Below are 17,463 nucleotides of genomic sequence, written 5' to 3'. Positions count from 1 at the left end.
ATTTTTACATGTTATATCATTATGGATCGATACATTTTTATAAAGTATCGACACTTTATAGGCGCTAAAATTGCTTCTCTTTTAAATTCACAAAGTGTAGATACTTATATTAAAGTATCGACACTTTCAATATATTCGGTCGCTCTATAACGGTTTTGTCCTTTAGATATCGGTTTTGTCATATTTTTACTTGTTATATCGTTGTGGATCGATACATTGTTATAAAATATCGACACTTTATAGAAACTAAAACTGATTCTCTTTTAAATTCACAAAATGTCGATACTTATATTAAAGTATCGACACTTTCAATATATCCGGTAGTGCTTTACCCGGTTTTGTTTTTTCAAGACCGGTTTTGTCATTTTTTTACATGTTATATCGTTGTAGATCGATACATATTTATAAAGAATCGACACTTTATAGGCGCTAAAATTACTTCTCATTTAAATTCACAATGTGTCGATACTTATATTAACGTATCGTCACTTTCAACATATCCGATAACGTTTTATCGGTTTTGTCTTTTTGTGACCGGTTTTGTCATATTTTTCTTGTTATATTGATGTGAATCGATACATTTTTATAAAGTATCGACATAAACCGACAAACTAAGTTTACCGATTTCTAATTTTTTTAATATTTCTTCATAATTTAGACCTACTACATTATTATTATTATTACTTAATATTTTCGATAACGCTAAATCAAATTTATTAAATATCTTTTAAAATCCGATAACAACCTAGCAATACACTAGCCTGCCTTTCCTCATGCATCTCCCACCTCTTCCCCTCCTACCAGAAACAGAGAAAAGAGTGTCGACTCTGTTAAAAAGCAAAAGCAGCCGAAATGAGCGGAGCCACGACGGCGGCGTATTTAGCTCGAAGAGCAGCTCAGCAAGAAAGGGTTCGGATCCTCTACCGTCGTTCCCTCAAAGATACCCTTAACTGGGCCGTCCATCGCCACCTCTTCTATCAAGATGTAAATCACGGATCTTTTCTCTCTTATTCTTTCTCATATTTTCTTAATTCATTGAATCTTTTATTTCACATTTATGTTTTTTAGGCCTCTGATCTTCGCAAAAAATTCGAAGCCAACAAGCATGTGGTTCGTCTTCCCTCGTTTCACGTTTTCACATGATTTCCTCCTTGTTATTTTTAATTTACAAATTGAGCTCATTGAATTTCTGCAATTGAACTTGTCAAGGACTCATTTAAATGGTGATGATCGCAGTTTAACTGTTTGGAGTTTTGTTGGTTTAACTTCGAGGTTATTTTGGCTTTTCATTCTATCTTTGACGATGTTGCATTTTACAATCTGGGTTTTTTTGCAGGAAGATCTTGACACAATTGACAAAATGATAGCTGCAGGTGAAGCAATGTATGATAAGTGGAGGCATCCTGATCCTTATATTGGTAAATACTACAATAGTGTGTTCAATGTTGTAGGTTTTATAAGGGACTTTTTGTTTCAATCAATGGGATATGGAATTTTTTTCCCCTCTTTTTGCTGATGCGAAGTCTCATCTCAAAGAGACACTCGTATTAGAGAAGGGGAGAGTTAATGGACTTGAGATAGAATGTTTATGTCATCTCAGTAGTTCTTGTGGAAGGAATTGTATATGTTCAGGTTATGTTCTTTTGAACTTTCTTGTGAAACATTTGAGAGGGATATAGCTCAATTTTGAAAATGGGATTATTTCTTTCTGATGACTTATTAACTCTTAGTTATCATTTCAATTCTTCTCAGACAAACTATAGTTTGATTATTAATACTGAACTTTCATTGACTGTGAGAAACAAGTTTCAGAGAGCTAAGCAAGGTGAAGAGAAATGCTACCAAACTAAAGCTATTTCAGTTTGCCTCTCTTTGCTTAGTTGCATCCACTTGGTCACCAATAGTTGGTTATTACTAGCAAAGTCTTGCTCTTGCTATGACACTTGACCGATTGGTTATGATTTCCTTATAATGTGCATACTTTTCGGTTTTAAACCTATTATTCTGTTTGAGGCTAACATCTTTGTTCCATTTGTAGTTCCCTGGGCTCCCGGTGGTTCCAAGTTTACTCGAAACCCTGTCCCACCATCTGGGGTAACTATTCAACGCCTTTCTCACTAACTATATGCTATTTCTTTCTTTTCACATGTTTCCTTATTTGCGGTTCTTTTTGTACTCTATGCGTTATTATTGTTTGAAATATTCGTGAGTACGTTGACTCTTTCTTGCTTTTCGAGTAGACATGCACTCTATTTATTCCTTGTTTCTTTCAATATATGTTTCATAATATTTATACAATTTGAGATTTGCTCATCTCACATTTCATGCTGTTTTGTTCTATCCATTTGCCTTCTACGGTTATCCAATGTTCATAATGATTATCATACCATCATGCTGAAGATTAGAAGAAGTAATTGGAGAATTCTGCTAGTGTGTCTTGTTTTGTTTCTCTATAGTAGATAGCTTCTTTCTTCCTACCTTTTTACTCCTTTAAATATCTTATTTTATTAGATTGTCCCAAAATGGGCTTTTTTATCATGTTCCTTATCTACCTGACCTAGATGTTGTCAAGAAACTATTTGTAAATTTCTGATTTAGTTTGATTTTGTTTTCTTAAGTTTTATCCTGTTCTGATCTTTCTTTCTTGATGCAGATTGAGATTGTGTATGATTATGGTAAAGAAGTCAACGATTAAACGTGATCTTTTCTATTCCAAGAAATAAAGGTTAGCCATGTATTTTATTATTTAGGTATACATCGTTATCATATTGAAAATGTATACTTGCAAAAATGTATTAGCAGGTTTTAACCTGAACTTATTTTCGGGTTTTTAAGATGCACTCCCCTGAAATCATTTAGTTTATTTTTGGAAATAAAGAATTTGTTCTTTTGTCACCTAATCAAAATGATATTCGACATATTGGTGTCTCTTCCTAAATTTGAATGATAATTGCACTAAGGATCTAATCATCTCCCTGAGCATCCTCTGATAAGGAAATACCATGTTGAATCACGTCTAGGTAGCAGTTTGTTACTGTAGGAGAAGAAGAGAGACGAGGAAACGAGAAAGAATTGGGCATTGAGGAGCGAGAGTTAGGGATTGAAGAGAATGAATTAGAAATTGAAGCACGTGAAGGGCAGGTGAATAACTTATCCTACTGAGTTGGAGCAGCCTAAATCCGGAAGCCCAATACCTACAGAAGAAAGGAAAAGTTAGAGTTAGTTAGTAAAGGACAACCACCTGGCATCCTTATATTCTCAGAACAATTTGTAACTAAATAATACCTGAATGTTGAGGCCATTTCCCTCGTGATTTGAATGAATGAATTTTTCATTTCTCTGATTCTCTCCTTTTTTTCTGCTATCTTTCTCTCGATCAATTCTCTCTTCTCTTGAGCTATAACAAATTGGTATCCAGAGCCTCCATTCCTAGCATGTTTTTGAGTGGGTATGCTAAAGGAGAATCAGAATATGGCTAAAACTGACCTTTCTGCCATGCAAAAACAAATGATTTAGCTACGTTAGTGAAACAAGCCCAAGAAGAAACTAATCCCCCTAAATGGTGGGAAAGTCAAGAAAACCGTATTAATTCATTGGAATCCAGGATGACCACCAACCAAAATTATGTAGAGGAGCTTTTGAAGATTTTGATAGGCAGAAATGGTGATAAAGAGATCTCTGCTAGTGAACAGGTACAAACTCCTAATACTTCTAAATACGAAGGAAAGAAACCTGTTATGGTTACTGTGATTAATGATAAATCCCGATTTACTTATAAACCTGATGAACCTGTGATTTTGAAGGCTAAACCTGATGATTTTCCAGCTCCTAAGAATAGTTCTAAGCCTGATAATCAAATGGGTGAAAACAGTGAATCTAGACCTATTTGTTTTGGTTCTGAAGTTGATAAACAAGGCCCAGGGGGTTCCTTTAACATTTCAGGGTCGATGTGACATCGACCTAAGATTGAACTGCCATTTTTCGAAGGGGTCAATCCTAGGGGGTGGCTCCAAAAATGTCTTAAATATTTTTCCCTCTGTAGTGTACCTGCAGATCAGAGGGTAGAAGTAACCACTATGTATCTAACGGGTAAGGCAGAGATTTGGTTCGATGGGTATATCATGCAGAAACACCATGTGACGTGGCATGAGTTTGAAGCAGATCTTTGTCACAGGTTCAGTGATCGATCCTTTTCTGATATAGTGGAGGAATTTACAAAGTTGACTCAAAAAGGTTCTGTTGAGGATTATCAAGAACGATTTGAAGAGCTACCTCACATGCTATTACAAAATCCTACCTTAAGTGAGGATTTCTTTGTATCACTTTTTATCAGTGGGCTTAGGGAAGACATTAAACACAAGGTTAAAGCTCTAGATCCTAAAACTATGTCTGAAGCATGCAAGCAAGCTAAACTTTATGAATTATCTGTTGAGTTTGAGAACAGAAGAATGCGATCTTCTTTTAAAAACCCACCCTACCCAAACCCAATCACTGCTTCTAAGCCAAATTTACTATTATTACCTCCCAAGACATCCCTACCACCACCAAAACAGAACCTCACTGACTACAAAATGCAAAATAATCTATGTTTTAAGCGTGGTGAGAAATTTGCTCCAGGTCATCAGTGTAAACATGGACACCTGAACATGATTACTGAAGAAGACACCACTATTCCATTAGAGGTTTTTCCTAATTATTCAGATCAACCTATACAACAACAAGAAGAAAACCTAGAAATTTCTATAAATGCTATTACTGGCTGCATTGGCCATAATACATTGAGAATCCAAGGAACTATTCAGGGTAAACCACTGAATATTTTAATTGATAGTGATAGTACCCACAATTTTTTAACCCCACAATGGGTTGATGCTGGAATACGGATCACTACACCTTACCCTTTGTCCATTACTATAGCTAATGGACAACAACTTTTCAGTTCAGCTAGATGCAACAAGGTTGAATGGCAAATGCAAGATCACACTTTTATACATGATTTCAGACTACTTAAACTGGGTGGAAGTGACATGGTCTTAGGGGTTGAATGGATGAAATTATTTAGTCCAATACTAATGGATTTCAACAATATGACATTAAGCTTTGACCACCAAGGAGAGCAGATTGTTATTCAGGGTCAACAACCATCTACAATAGATTTCAGGGGCTACATTACTAAAAATGACAGCATGAGATTATGATATTATGGGCCACATTGTTCTACTAAGTATGACAGGGAATCCTTAACCTATTCCCACTGAAATCCAACCCCTATTAGGTAGTGCAATTTTTGCAGAACCTGAAGGTCTACCACCAGAGAGAAGTCATGACCATGCCATTCCACTCAAACCTAATTCTACTCCTATTAATTTAAGACCACCCTACAGGTTTGCTCACAATTAGAAGGCTGAGGTAGAAAAACAGATTCCAAGCATGCTCTCTTCCTCTATTATAGCAGGAGTCCTTTTGCCTCTCCATGTCTCTTTATTAAAAAGAAAGATGATACTTGGAGATTTTGTGTGGACTACAGGTAGTAAACAGTATGACAATAAAAGATAAATTTCCTATTCCTATGGTAGAGGATTTACTAGATGAATTGAATGAGGCAGTTTATTTTTCCAAAATTGATCTGAGATCAGGATACTGACAGATTCGAATCAGATCAGAGGACATTTACAAGATAGCCTTCATAACACATCAAGGTTATTATGAGTTTAAGGTGATGCCTTTTGGCCTTACTAATGCTTCTGCTACATTTTAGGCTCTTATGAATAAATTATTTAGTTCTTTCCTTAGAAAGTTTTTATTGGTATTCTTTGATGACATTTTGGTGTACAACAATAGTATGAAGGACCACATTAATAATTTGCAGAAGGTTTTAGAAGTTTTGCAAGTAAACTAATTGTTTGCAAAATTGTCCAAATGTTTTTTGGACAAACTCAGGTGGAGTACTTAGGCCACATCATTTCAACTACAGGGGTGGCTACTGACCCTAGCAAAGTGAAAGCAATGCAAACTTGGCCTAGACCTAAAACCCTTAAGTCTCGACGCGGGTTTCTGAGTTTAATAGGGTACTGCCGAAGATTTATCAGAAACTGTGTAGTCATTAGCTGACCTTTTACACAACTGCTAAAGAATGACTGTTTTAAGTGGAGTTCTGAAGCTTGTACTACCTTTGAAGACCTTAAAAAAGCTGTGTTCTGCTCCTGTCTTATCATTATCAGATTTTTCTAAAAGTTTCTATTTAGAAACAGATGCTAGTTCTGGGGGAATAGGCGCTGTACTCTCACAAGATGGTCGACCTATTGCTTATCTTAGTAAGGCTCTCAGCCCTCGACACTCTGCCCTTTCTATATATGAACGTGAATAACTTGCTATCTTATTAGCAGTCTCCAAGTGGAGACATTATCTGGAAAGCAAACCTTTTGTTATCAAGATTGACCATGAACCCTTGAAGTTTCTTTTGGAGCAAAAGTTGACACTATTCAATAGAAGGGGTTGACCAAACTGCTGGGACTAGACTACACTATTCAGTACAGAAAAGGAAAATCAAATGTGGATGCAGATGCTTTATCCAGACAGTCGGAAGATCAAGCTCAATGTTTTGCTATGGGAGTAACATTATTAATACCTAGCTGGGTTCAGGAGGTAGAAGACAATTATAAGGAGGACAAGCTAGCTCAGGAATGGATTTCAATCCTGACTGTCAGTCCTACTGCTAACACTAGATGGAAATATTCCAAGGGTGTCCTCAAATACAATGGAAGGGTGTATATTGGAACTACTGGAAGTCTTAGACTACAAATCCTTCAGACCTTGCATGATTCTCCACATGGAGGTCATTCAGGAGCACATGCTACATATCACAGGATAAAGTCAAATTTTTATTAGCCTAGACTTGAGGTTATCGTGGCAACTTGTGTGAAATGTTGTAAAACTGCAGTTTGTCAGCAAACTAAGGTGGAACATATAGCAAAGCCTGGCTTGCAACAACCCCTGCCTATTCCTAACCAAGCCTGGGAAATAATTACAATGGATTTTATAGAGGGCCTACCTACCTCCTTAAGGAAAAATTGCATCCTAGTTGTAGTGGACAAATTCACCAAATACAGTCATTTCTTGGCACTGTCTCACCCTTATTTTGCAGCTGAGGTAGCTAAATTATACCTAGACAATGTCTATAAACTGCATGGTCAGCCTAAAATGGCCATTTCGGACAAGGATAAGACATTCACTAGTGTCTTTTGGAGAGAACTGATGAAACAAATGGGCACTAGAACTCTGTTTGGTGCTGCTTACCTTCCAGAAACAGATGGCCAAGCAAAGAGGGTCAATCAATGTTTGGAGCAGTATCTTCGAGGACTCTGTTTTTCAACCTAAACTATGGGCTAAATGGTTACCCCATGCTGAGTGGTGGTACAACACCGCCTACCACACTGCCCTACGACTCACTCCTTTCCAGGCCCTATATGGCTACAAACCCCCAACTATGGTTTGGCATACAGACTATTAAGTACAAACTGTGAATGAAATGATGAACAACAGAGAGGAAATTCGACAATTAGTTAAACAGCAGTTGGAATTGACTATCAATATAATGAAGCAACATGCAGACAAGAAAAGATCAGAGAGAGTATTCGAAATTAGGGACGAGGTTTACCTGAAATTACAACCTTACAGACAAACTTCACTCGCTCTGTGAAAGAATCTGAAAGTGGCAGCCAAGTATTATGACCCATACAAGATTGTGGAAAAAATCGGAGAAGTTGCTTATCGTTTGGAATTACCGGAGACATCCCGATTGACCCGTATTCCATGTTAGCCTACTGAAGAAACACATTGGGGAATCATCGACCTCTGCAATCGATCCTCCTACAGTAGATGAAGAGGGTCAATTCAAAATCTAACCCTTAAAGATAATGGGCAGGCGTATTGTTAATTGCAACAACAAACCGATAACTCAGCTTTTAGTTCGATGGGAGAATCTGGATGAAGCAAATGACACTTGGGAATATTTTTTAGTTCTCAAGGGCCAATTTCCATCATTTGATCCTTGGGGACAAGGATCGTCTCAAGGGGCTGGTATTGTCACAGTAGGAGAAGAAGAGAGATGAGGAAACGAGAAAGAACTGGGCATTGAGGAGCGAGGGTTAGGGATTGAAGAGAATGAATTGGGAATTGAAGCACTTGAAGGGCAGGAGAGTAACTTAACCGGCTGAGTTGGAACAGCCCAAATCCGGAAGCCTAGTACCTGCAGAAGAAAGGAAAAGATAGAGTTAGTTAGTAAAGGACAGCTACCTGACATCCTTAGATTTTCAGTACAATTTGTAACTAAATAATACCTGAATGCTGAGGCCATTTCCCTCATGATTTGAATGAATGAATTTTCCATTTCTCTAAATTCTCTCCTTTTCTGCTATCTTTCTCTCTATCAATTCTCTCCTCTCTCGAGCTATAACAAAGTTAAAGTCTCTCTGCAGCTTTACCGATTTCTTTATTTTTGTAATGATGAACTTGTAATTTTTGGTTGATTCAGGTCTAGAGAATCGTTGAGCGTAATAGGGATCAAACAACAGCAACTTTGTTCGCATTCATTGAAGTGAAACTAGTTGAAGCTTGAATAACACTCATGTTGATGCTCCTTTTGACTTAATTGTTGTCTGCTTTATCCTACAAGACCATTGCTTAGATAACCAAATGGTTGTTAACAGTGTACAGAAATACTATGATCATGAAGCCTTTTGGTGACAAACAATTTGTCTTAATCTTATAATTTTTTTTGTATTTATTGTCTCTTTGGCTACTTAGTGCACTTGTCAAATGTGCCATTGGATACCTTAATATCAAAGGGTGCACTATATATTTTGCTAGGGTCATCAAGTCCGGTGTATCTATGAGCTTTAGGGCAGACTATTATCTAATTAAAAAAGATGTAGAAACCTAATCAACCTTAAAAGCTTGCCTACGTACACACGTTCTGTAAACGCAGTTGCTTGAATCCGAATTTTCTAGAAAAATGATATTCACTTTAATCATTGAGGTCACTCGATGGGTTCAAAGTATTATGTTTGTATTTAACGGATTTAGATACGAAGGTATTCTAATTTGCTTTGATTTAGGTTTGTAAGATTTTATGTTATAGTGGAAATTTAAGAAGTTATATTGGAAATTAAAAATTTAGGGCGTGTGAAATTATAAAATTTCAAGGGTGCGAAATTAAATTAACAAAAATTATAAAAAAATCTAAACTATGTGAGATATTAAAATTTTTAAGGGTACGATCTCATCCCCTTGGTATATTCATGTTTGTTCTAAAATAATATCATATGTCTGAATCATTCGTTTTATTTATATAGATAGTAATAGCATGAGATCTTCTAATCTTATATTTGCATGCTTTGTTTGTATAATGTATTTTTTTAGAAAAATTGACTTAATAAATGGAATCAAACAAATTCCTTAAACATGTAAACTCCCATCCCATCCCATGTGACTTAACGTCCCTATACGCCATTGAAGTTGGAAGAGGCAAATACACAAATGTTTCATTTCCTAGAAAGTAACGTGATTTCAGATTGGAAATCTCAAATATTTCATAAACGTGGCTCATCAATGTTCCATCACAATTGACATCTTTGATTTCACAAATCTTGGATTTCACTTGGTTTCATCATCTCCATGCAAATTTCATGATCCATCCACCATTTTAACCAACGCTGATTCCTGGAATCCTTCGACAAAAATTCCCATTGCAAAGCTTTATGTCATTGTAATATTTCCCCTACGTTTCATATGCCTGCTCTTTGTTTTCTATTGGGAAGGTCATCGGCCATGAAGGATGATAAATTTAGGCCGAGGATGAAGAAGATGAAACGCAGGTATGGTGCCGCTACACCTGCATTGTTTCGCATAACAGGCTCCGTGGTCACTATGGTGTTGCTATTATTGACCATTTGCTGCGGATTCCGATTGACGATGGAACCTTGGCGGTACCTTGCCATCGGAGCTCAGGCATTCCATCTTGGTGTCACAACGATAATATTCGGTTTCCTGTTTCTGATCTTCGGGATTTCCATCCTGGCGGACATGCTTCTGAATATATCAGAACAGTTGCCGGAGATATCCGGTATGCATCAAGGTAATAACAAAAGGGTGACTCGTCGTTTTATTTCGTTTCTTTTCTTATGTGCATGATGATGATCTTGGGAATGAACCACAAGTAAAATCTGGGAAATTTGATGGAATTTTCTTGATCATAAACCATAATATTCAAAGTACACCAGAATGTGAATATGTTTTAATTGAAAATGCTTGCTCATTGTGTCTCCCATGAAACAGGGAAGCAGGAAACAAGGACGATATCCAAAGCTATAGGCCAGGTCCTGGTAACTGTAATAACAATGTTCGTGATCTTGTGGGCGACATACACCGGATTTAGGCTTGCAACCGAATCGGGGGAGAGCAAGCAATATCTGTTAACGGTTTCAATTGGAGTCACCACCATTTTATTCGGCTTAATTTATTTCATCATTGGACTTTCCATTGTTCAGGAGCTTGTACTAGAATTTTTGACCCGTTCACAATAGAAAAAAAAGAGACAAACAATGAAACAGCACTGGTTTTCATCATGGTTGTAAATTGTAATGCCGGATTTTTTAGAGTTTAGCTCCATGAAAATTCTTTACTTTTCGAGCAACCATTGTTCCCATGTAAAGGAGAATTGAGCCACTGGAACCCTAACCTTTGATGTCTCATGCAGATACTTGTTGTTCCCTTCTTCTACATTGGAACATAAAGGTAAAATGGTGGAAGATAACAAAGAAATGATAGGAAATTGTTATTTGATGTCTCATGCTCTTTGGCCTGTAAAACAACAAGCATATGGATCCAAGTAGATTTGATGTGCGTACCAACATTCAGAAATGATATTCTTTAAAAAAAATCTGGGTACAGGTCAGATATTTGAATGTTAAAAGATCATTCTTTATATTAATTCTATGTGATGCCTGCATATGAGAATGTTGAAATGTGGCTGCATTGCTGCTAGAATGACACTGGATTGAAATTCTTTCTGAATCAAGTTTTTTTGTGTTGTTTTTTTCACTTAGTTTGGAATTGATATGTCAGATCTATTAATTTATTTTAGTTACTAAATGATCAAAATTTTCTTATAGTAGGTAAAAGTGGGTATACTTTTTTATATATGTTTGATCTCACAATGAAGAATCGATTAATAAGAGTGTTCCAAGAAATACAAAGGTATGTCTTGCATTCAGAATGGAGTTTATGATGTGATCTTCACAAGGATTATGGCTTGTGAGACTCCTAAGGAAGCTTGGGACAAGATGAAAGAAGAATTCCAAGGTTCAGAGAAGACTAGACAGCAGCAACTCATCGATTTAAGGAGGGATTTCGAGAATTTGAAGATGAAAGAAGGAGAGACTGTCAAGCAATATTTCAGACATAATAATTGCTCTTGTTAATATCATTGGGACATTGGGCTGCTTGGAGATGAATTTAGGGACAAAAGAATTGTGGGGAAAGTGATTACAACACTTCTAGAGAAATATGATTCCAAGATCTCGTCTTTTGAAGACTCAAGGGATCTATCCATCATTTCCTTGTCTGAGCTTATAAATACATTTTATGCTCAAAAGCGAAGGAGAATAAGTAGGCAGGAAGAACATTCGGCTGGGCACTTCAGGCTTGGAACAAAGACAAAGGAAAGAAGAAGTATCCACTTTGTGCATACTGTCAAAAAACCATTCACTTGGAGAAGTATTTCTGGTTTAGACCAGACATACAATGTAGATCTTGCAAGCAATTTGGTCACGTGGAAAGGGGTTGCAAGAATAAATCCCAACAACAGTAAAATGCACAAGCTCAGACTGCTGATGGTAACCAATATGAGGAGGAAATGTTCGTCGCATCTAGTTATGCAACCAAGCTAAAGTTGGTTGATTGATCGATAGTGGTTGTACAAACCACATGGTTGCAGATGAAGAAGGCACGTTCAAGAAGATTGACATAAATTGCACTTCAAAAGTAAGATTAGGAAATGGGAGCTACATTCAAGCAAAAGGAGGAGATGTAGCAATGAATACTCCATCATGTACTAAAGTTATTAAAGTACTTTCGGTGCCTGATATTGATCGAAACTTGCTTAACACTTCTCAGCTTCTTGAGAAGAATTACTATTTCATTTTCAAAGATAAATGTTGTACAATCTATGATCCAACTGACTGTGAGATTACTTCCGTTGCCATGATTGATAGAAGTTTTGTTTCGAATTGGAATTTGTTATGTGCATATACAAGTATGTCAGATAAGAATATATCATGTAATAAAAATTAGGATATTCAGAAAATTTTGAAGAATTTTGTGTTGTTGCTGGTGCTGAGAATCAATCTGCTCTCACTTACAGGCCATGATAAATCGAGGTAAGTGAAAGGAAAAACAAGATCAAACTTCATTTTGTGAGAGAAGTGGAGCAAAATAATGAAACCATCCTGATTCATTGAAGTTCAAAGGATCAACTTGCTGCTATATTCACAAAGCCCCTATCAAAGGTCAGATTTGATAGTTTAAGGAAACTAATTGGAGCTGACAGCAAAGCAGCCGAGGAGGAGTATTGAAATGTGGCTGTATAGCTGCTGGAATGACACTGTTTTTTGTTTCATTTAGTTTAGAACTAATGTCAGATCTTTTAAATTTGGTTGTAGTTGTTAATTGATCAGATTTTTCTTATAAACTTAAACTAACCTCCAAGTCTTATAATAGGTAAAAGTTGATGTACTTTTTGACATATGTATGATCTCTCAATGAAAAATCAATGAATGGCTTGAATTATGCCATTGACATGCATTAGATTCACATGCTTCCTTCTTTTATAGATGAAAAAATCATATCAGATACGACCATGCCCATCCTAAAATAAAGCTTAACCAACAGCAACACCAGGTTCTAGGTGCAGTTTAGATTTGGGATTTCAGTCAGGATTAATCCAACCATAAATATCTCCCTCTTAAATTAGCATTCGGTCTAGATGCTATATGTTTGATGTTTGCTTCCTCTCTAAATATGTATATTCCAGAAACTTGGTAATATGTACCAGGTATGTTATTTGATCTCGACTGTGAGCACCAGATAATATGCCTAATATAAGCATCTGCAATTTATTTCTCGTGTTTTTGCATGTAATTCTATCATTTTTGCTTCGACATGGAGAACCTACACATCGGTATTTTGATAAGAAAACATTCGAGATGAATATATAGTTCTATTACTTTCCTATATCGAATGCCGTATGAAAAACATTAAGGAATTATGGATTGATTTAATCAACCCTTTAATGAGTACTTTCTCCCTGTGAATGCCTGGAACTTGGGATCTTCTTTCTTTTCAGGCTGCTCCTGTTTAGTCTGTTTTCCAGGTTCCTGCAAAATAGAAGAAATAACCATCTTATAGCTTGATTCTTTTTATTGAAAGTTGTATACTAGGCTAAGTCCAGATATTGAAGAAAAGCGGAGAACAAAATAAAGCAGTGTACCTGTTTTGTTTCCTTGGGACGGTTGACATTTGATCCAAAAACGAGCTTTCCCTGAGCCTGGCGTGCACTACTTTGTGAACTAGCCCCTGATGAAGGTTGCCTATTATTCCCATTGGAAACAGCAGGTCCCTTGTCTTTCATACCAGTTGAAAAAACTGGTGAAGGCTGCTGCTTCAGAGGCTTCCCATCCAAGCGTCTTCCAGTACCGGTAAAGGCACTGAACTTTGGTTCAGCCTCTGCAGGAGCTTCTTCCACTGAAGAAAAAAAATGGTTTTCCTCAGAAAAATACATAAAACATCACAAATTCTATTATGAACTTGAGTGCACTATATCCTACACAGATGTCAATGTCTTTTTATATCTCACTAGTCCACATGGAGTCATAAATTCCCAGAAGTTAAAATTACAGTGGGTGTAACAAGATGAGAAAAATATTCCAACCAAGCATACCAGTAGCATCTTTCTTATTTTTGCTAAGCAGATGAACACCATTCGACTTTAATACCACAAAACAAAATCTTAGGAAATTGAAAAGAAGAAAAATTAAGACAGCACTAAAAGTATGAACGATTGAGTTAGGAGCAAGAATGCAAAAATAAATCAGTATATGATATCTAGAAAAGATATGAACAAGTAACCTTGAGACTTTGCCTTGCTTGAAGTTGGAACAGCAGGCCTTTCCGGCTCCTTGTAATCCAGAGGAGGAGCAAAATCCACCTCACAGTCGGTCTCAATGATACTTATTGCATTGGAAGGTTTTGTCTCTATGATATCTATGTAGTACTTTTTATTGTTATATGCAACCATAATACTGTCCCCAGTGGTTAAACAGGAATAATTCCTCAATGTTGTCTCTAAGCTGCATAATAAAATAAATGTGATATTATAATTTAAATTTCTAAATCTGCTTGTAGAAAACAGGTAGGTAATCCCATAACAGCACGAAACAAAAACATATTTAAGGAGTTAAGTTCTCAAAAATCCAGGCCAAAAAGAAGAAACTCATTGGGCTTACATGAAGCCAAATCACACAAAATTGATAAGGTATATGATTAAGTACATGAACTGATAACAACTTAAATTCCCTTTTAAGCTGATCATCTAACACCGAAGAATCAAGCATACATACATTTAGAAACCTATCCACTCACATAGCTTTTGGGTTTGAAATATCCAAAAAGTCCTTCGTGTGGGGTTGCAATTTAACATAGGTACCCTTTGGAAGAGTTACAGTTTTTACCCTCACAATATCTCCCTCCTGTAGGAGCAAATTCTCCATCATCTACATGAAAACCATAGAAACAACAGGCCAAGAATCAGATTAGTAGGAAGATTTCCTGCATTTCGCTGGACCAAAAGCAATACCAGCGTGGTAATTATGTGAAGCATATACAAAACGAAAGACGCATAGCCTACCCAATATGGCATATAGATCATGCCTTCTTCAGCAATGAACTCCAGTACTCCACAATGAGAGGCACGCTCAGCAGCAGCATTACGAAGCTCAAATAACATTGGATAATCAATATGCAGGGATGCTGCATTGTTTTAGTGACAAATAACTTGCGTATCGTAAGGCTAGATTAATGAGAAACAAAAAGACCAATTACAGAAGTTAAATTGCTGCCAACACTAAAACAACCAACCTAAGCAATCAAGTGCTGAAGGAGGCATTATGACTGAAAGAACCATGAAAGAATATATATTAGGAAAATTATACTACAAAAAAAAAGGAACATATTATGAAAACTATAGGTTAGAAAGCTTACTCTTATCACCACTTTCAATTTGTGGCTGTGGGGAAACATAGAACAAAACAATATAGGATCAAAATCATGAGAAAGGAAAAGAAGCTAAAAAATTTGCAGGATTAGATATCATAAACCTTAGAAAGAATCTAATCAAATATGGTAAGTTATTGAAGCTAATGACTAAATTAGAAGTTTAGAACATATAAATAGCTCTTGAAGCAAGACGATAAAATAAAATAAAATTCTACTTTTACAGACCTTCTCAATGAAAGATGCAGGGTAACATCGATAACTCTGCTCAAATGATGTCCCATGGAAGCCATATCTATCGAAAAACTGCAAAATCAAGCATATGGAACAGTAAAATTACTAGTACGTACTGTCAACATCATCTCTATATCATCCATTGTAACCAGAATTTCGAAGTTACAATTGAGTTAAAAAAAAAACAATTTTCAATGCCACAAAAAAATCACTGGAAAAGAATATAGTAACCTTCGATAAACATAAAACTTACCATGTTGTAATGCTTATTAAGAGTCAAACCAGATAACTTTCTGTTCAACTTCCCTACAAGAAGAAGATCAGATGCCTCAAATTATAAAAATCTAACTTAGCTCACTAAAATTATCAATAATATCTTAAAAAAATAGACAAAATCAATATAAACATGTCATTTTTTTTATTAAAACAACAACGGCATTTGAATGAAAAGCTCATATTTTTAACTAAATTCATTTTTTCCAGGTGATTGAGTTTTCAATTGGTTTAATTGGCGAAAGAGGACAGATATAAGACGAAATGGAAGCTTGGTGAATAGCAATTGGATTACCTGAGAGAAAACAGAGAGCGAAAACGAACCCAAAAAAAAAATAGAAAACAAGTCAATTCGATGGAGTGACGATTATGCAAGTGTGGGGAATGGAATCCTCTATGATTCGCTTTATCTGCGTTTTCTGCAAGCTACAATATGATTTTGCCACGTTTCTATTTAAGTGAAACTTTTACTGAAATTATCCGAACCCGACATATTCTAAAGTCGGATTTTTTTTAATTACATTTAGGTGATATCAAATTTTACGAAGGTAAAATTAAATTGAATCGAAGTCGGATATATGGTAAAAATCTTCGACCTAGGAGAATAATATTATTAGGCTTAATATAAAAAAGTTTCAAACTATACTCTTTTTCACATTTAGGTGCTTAAATTTTTGTTCGATCAATTCAGGTGTCTAATGTTATAAACGTTATTATTTTAAGTATCCGACAGTAACTGTCGTTACAAAATTTTATTAAGTGACACATGTTGTATTAAGATAATTTTTTTTAAAAAAAATTTAAAAATAAAAAAATAAGAATATTATTATATTTAAAAGAGACTCTAACTTCTCTAAAATTAAAAAGAATCTCAAATCCTAAAAATATCTAAAAATCATAAAATCAACCCTAAAATCCTAACCCTAACCTTACAACCTCCCTAGCCGGCCACGGTCGTTGCCGTCGCTACAACCCTTAGCATCTCTCTTGTCGATTGTCATCCTTACTATTAATCGTGTCATCGGTTCGTGATTTTTCAAGGTTCTTTTTTAAAAGTCAGGTCGCGTAGGTGTCGTCGGCTTTTGGATTTTGGGTCGTCAGGGTCTTCTTGTTCGGTGAAATTTGGTCAGGTGGAGGTTCAACTGATGAAAATGGTGATAAAGGGCGGCAAATTGTGTGAGTATAAAGATTGAAATTTAGTGTTTTCAAAGTTTTGAGTTTTTTCTAAGATTTGAGAAATTTTTGAGTTTTTCTTTAAAATATCATTTTAAGTTTTTCTAAAAATAAAATTTTCAAAATTACTTGAATGTGAAATATGTCACTTAACAGAATTCTTTAACGACGGTTACGATAGGGACACTTAAAATCGTAACTTTTGTAATGTTAAACACCTGAATAAATCAAAAAAACTTTAGGCATCTAAAATGAGAAAAATGATATAGTTTGAAACTTTTTAATATTAAGCCATATTATTATCCCCAAGGACGAAGCTACATAATGGCTTGGAGGGGTTGTTACCCTCCCAAAATTTTGGTATAATAGTATTTTAGGTATTTTTTTAGTTTAATATTAGTCAAATAAGATTTTTTTCCCCTGTCAATTTTTAGTTTTAAATATTTAATAAAATTT

General features: G+C 35.7%; 3 protein-coding genes across 4 annotated transcripts; 2 read left to right on the top strand and 1 right to left on the bottom strand.

Moving 5' to 3' along the window:
- Positions 1-774: 774 nt before the first annotated feature.
- On the top strand, positions 775-8,624 carry LOC120204899 (NADH dehydrogenase [ubiquinone] 1 beta subcomplex subunit 9-like). The gene is made up of 6 exons (XM_039204903.1): positions 775-984; positions 1,069-1,110; positions 1,337-1,418; positions 2,039-2,094; positions 2,654-2,725; positions 8,534-8,624. The coding sequence occupies exons 1-5, from the start codon at positions 853-855 to the stop codon at positions 2,693-2,695; spliced, it is 354 nt and encodes a 117-aa protein (XP_039060834.1). The 5' UTR covers positions 775-852; the 3' UTR covers positions 2,696-2,725; positions 8,534-8,624.
- A 1,107-nt stretch (positions 8,625-9,731) lies between these two features.
- Positions 9,732-10,641, top strand: LOC120198960. 2 transcript variants are annotated; one of them, XM_039200201.1, is made up of 2 exons: positions 9,732-10,123; positions 10,336-10,641. In XM_039200201.1, exons 1-2 carry the CDS (start codon positions 9,790-9,792, stop codon positions 10,581-10,583), a joined length of 582 nt encoding a protein of 193 aa, XP_039056132.1. In that variant the 5' UTR covers positions 9,732-9,789; the 3' UTR covers positions 10,584-10,641. The 2 variants fall into 2 exon arrangements, with proteins under 2 accessions (XP_039056132.1, XP_039056123.1); XM_039200192.1 differs by having other exon boundaries at positions 9,732-10,135.
- Positions 10,642-13,201: 2,560 nt separating this feature from the next.
- Positions 13,202-15,867, bottom strand: LOC120204886 (ubiquitin fusion degradation protein 1 homolog). The gene is made up of 9 exons (XM_039204900.1): positions 15,815-15,867; positions 15,556-15,633; positions 15,316-15,340; positions 15,193-15,225; positions 14,963-15,084; positions 14,698-14,828; positions 14,185-14,405; positions 13,547-13,800; positions 13,202-13,433 (listed from the first exon to the last, which is right to left on the bottom strand). The coding sequence occupies exons 1-9, from the start codon at positions 15,815-15,817 to the stop codon at positions 13,338-13,340; spliced, it is 963 nt and encodes a 320-aa protein (XP_039060831.1). The 5' UTR covers positions 15,818-15,867; the 3' UTR covers positions 13,202-13,337.
- Between the last annotated feature and the right edge of the window lie 1,596 nt (positions 15,868-17,463).

The sequence above is a fragment of the Hibiscus syriacus genome, unplaced genomic scaffold, assembly GCF_006381635.1.
Source record: "Hibiscus syriacus cultivar Baekdansim isolate YM2019G1 unplaced genomic scaffold, ASM638163v2 tig00000340_pilon, whole genome shotgun sequence".
Taxonomy (NCBI): Eukaryota; Viridiplantae; Streptophyta; class Magnoliopsida; order Malvales; family Malvaceae; genus Hibiscus; species Hibiscus syriacus.
The sequence above is the reverse complement of the archived record's forward strand: the minus strand, read 5'-3'. Positions and strand labels throughout refer to the sequence as shown.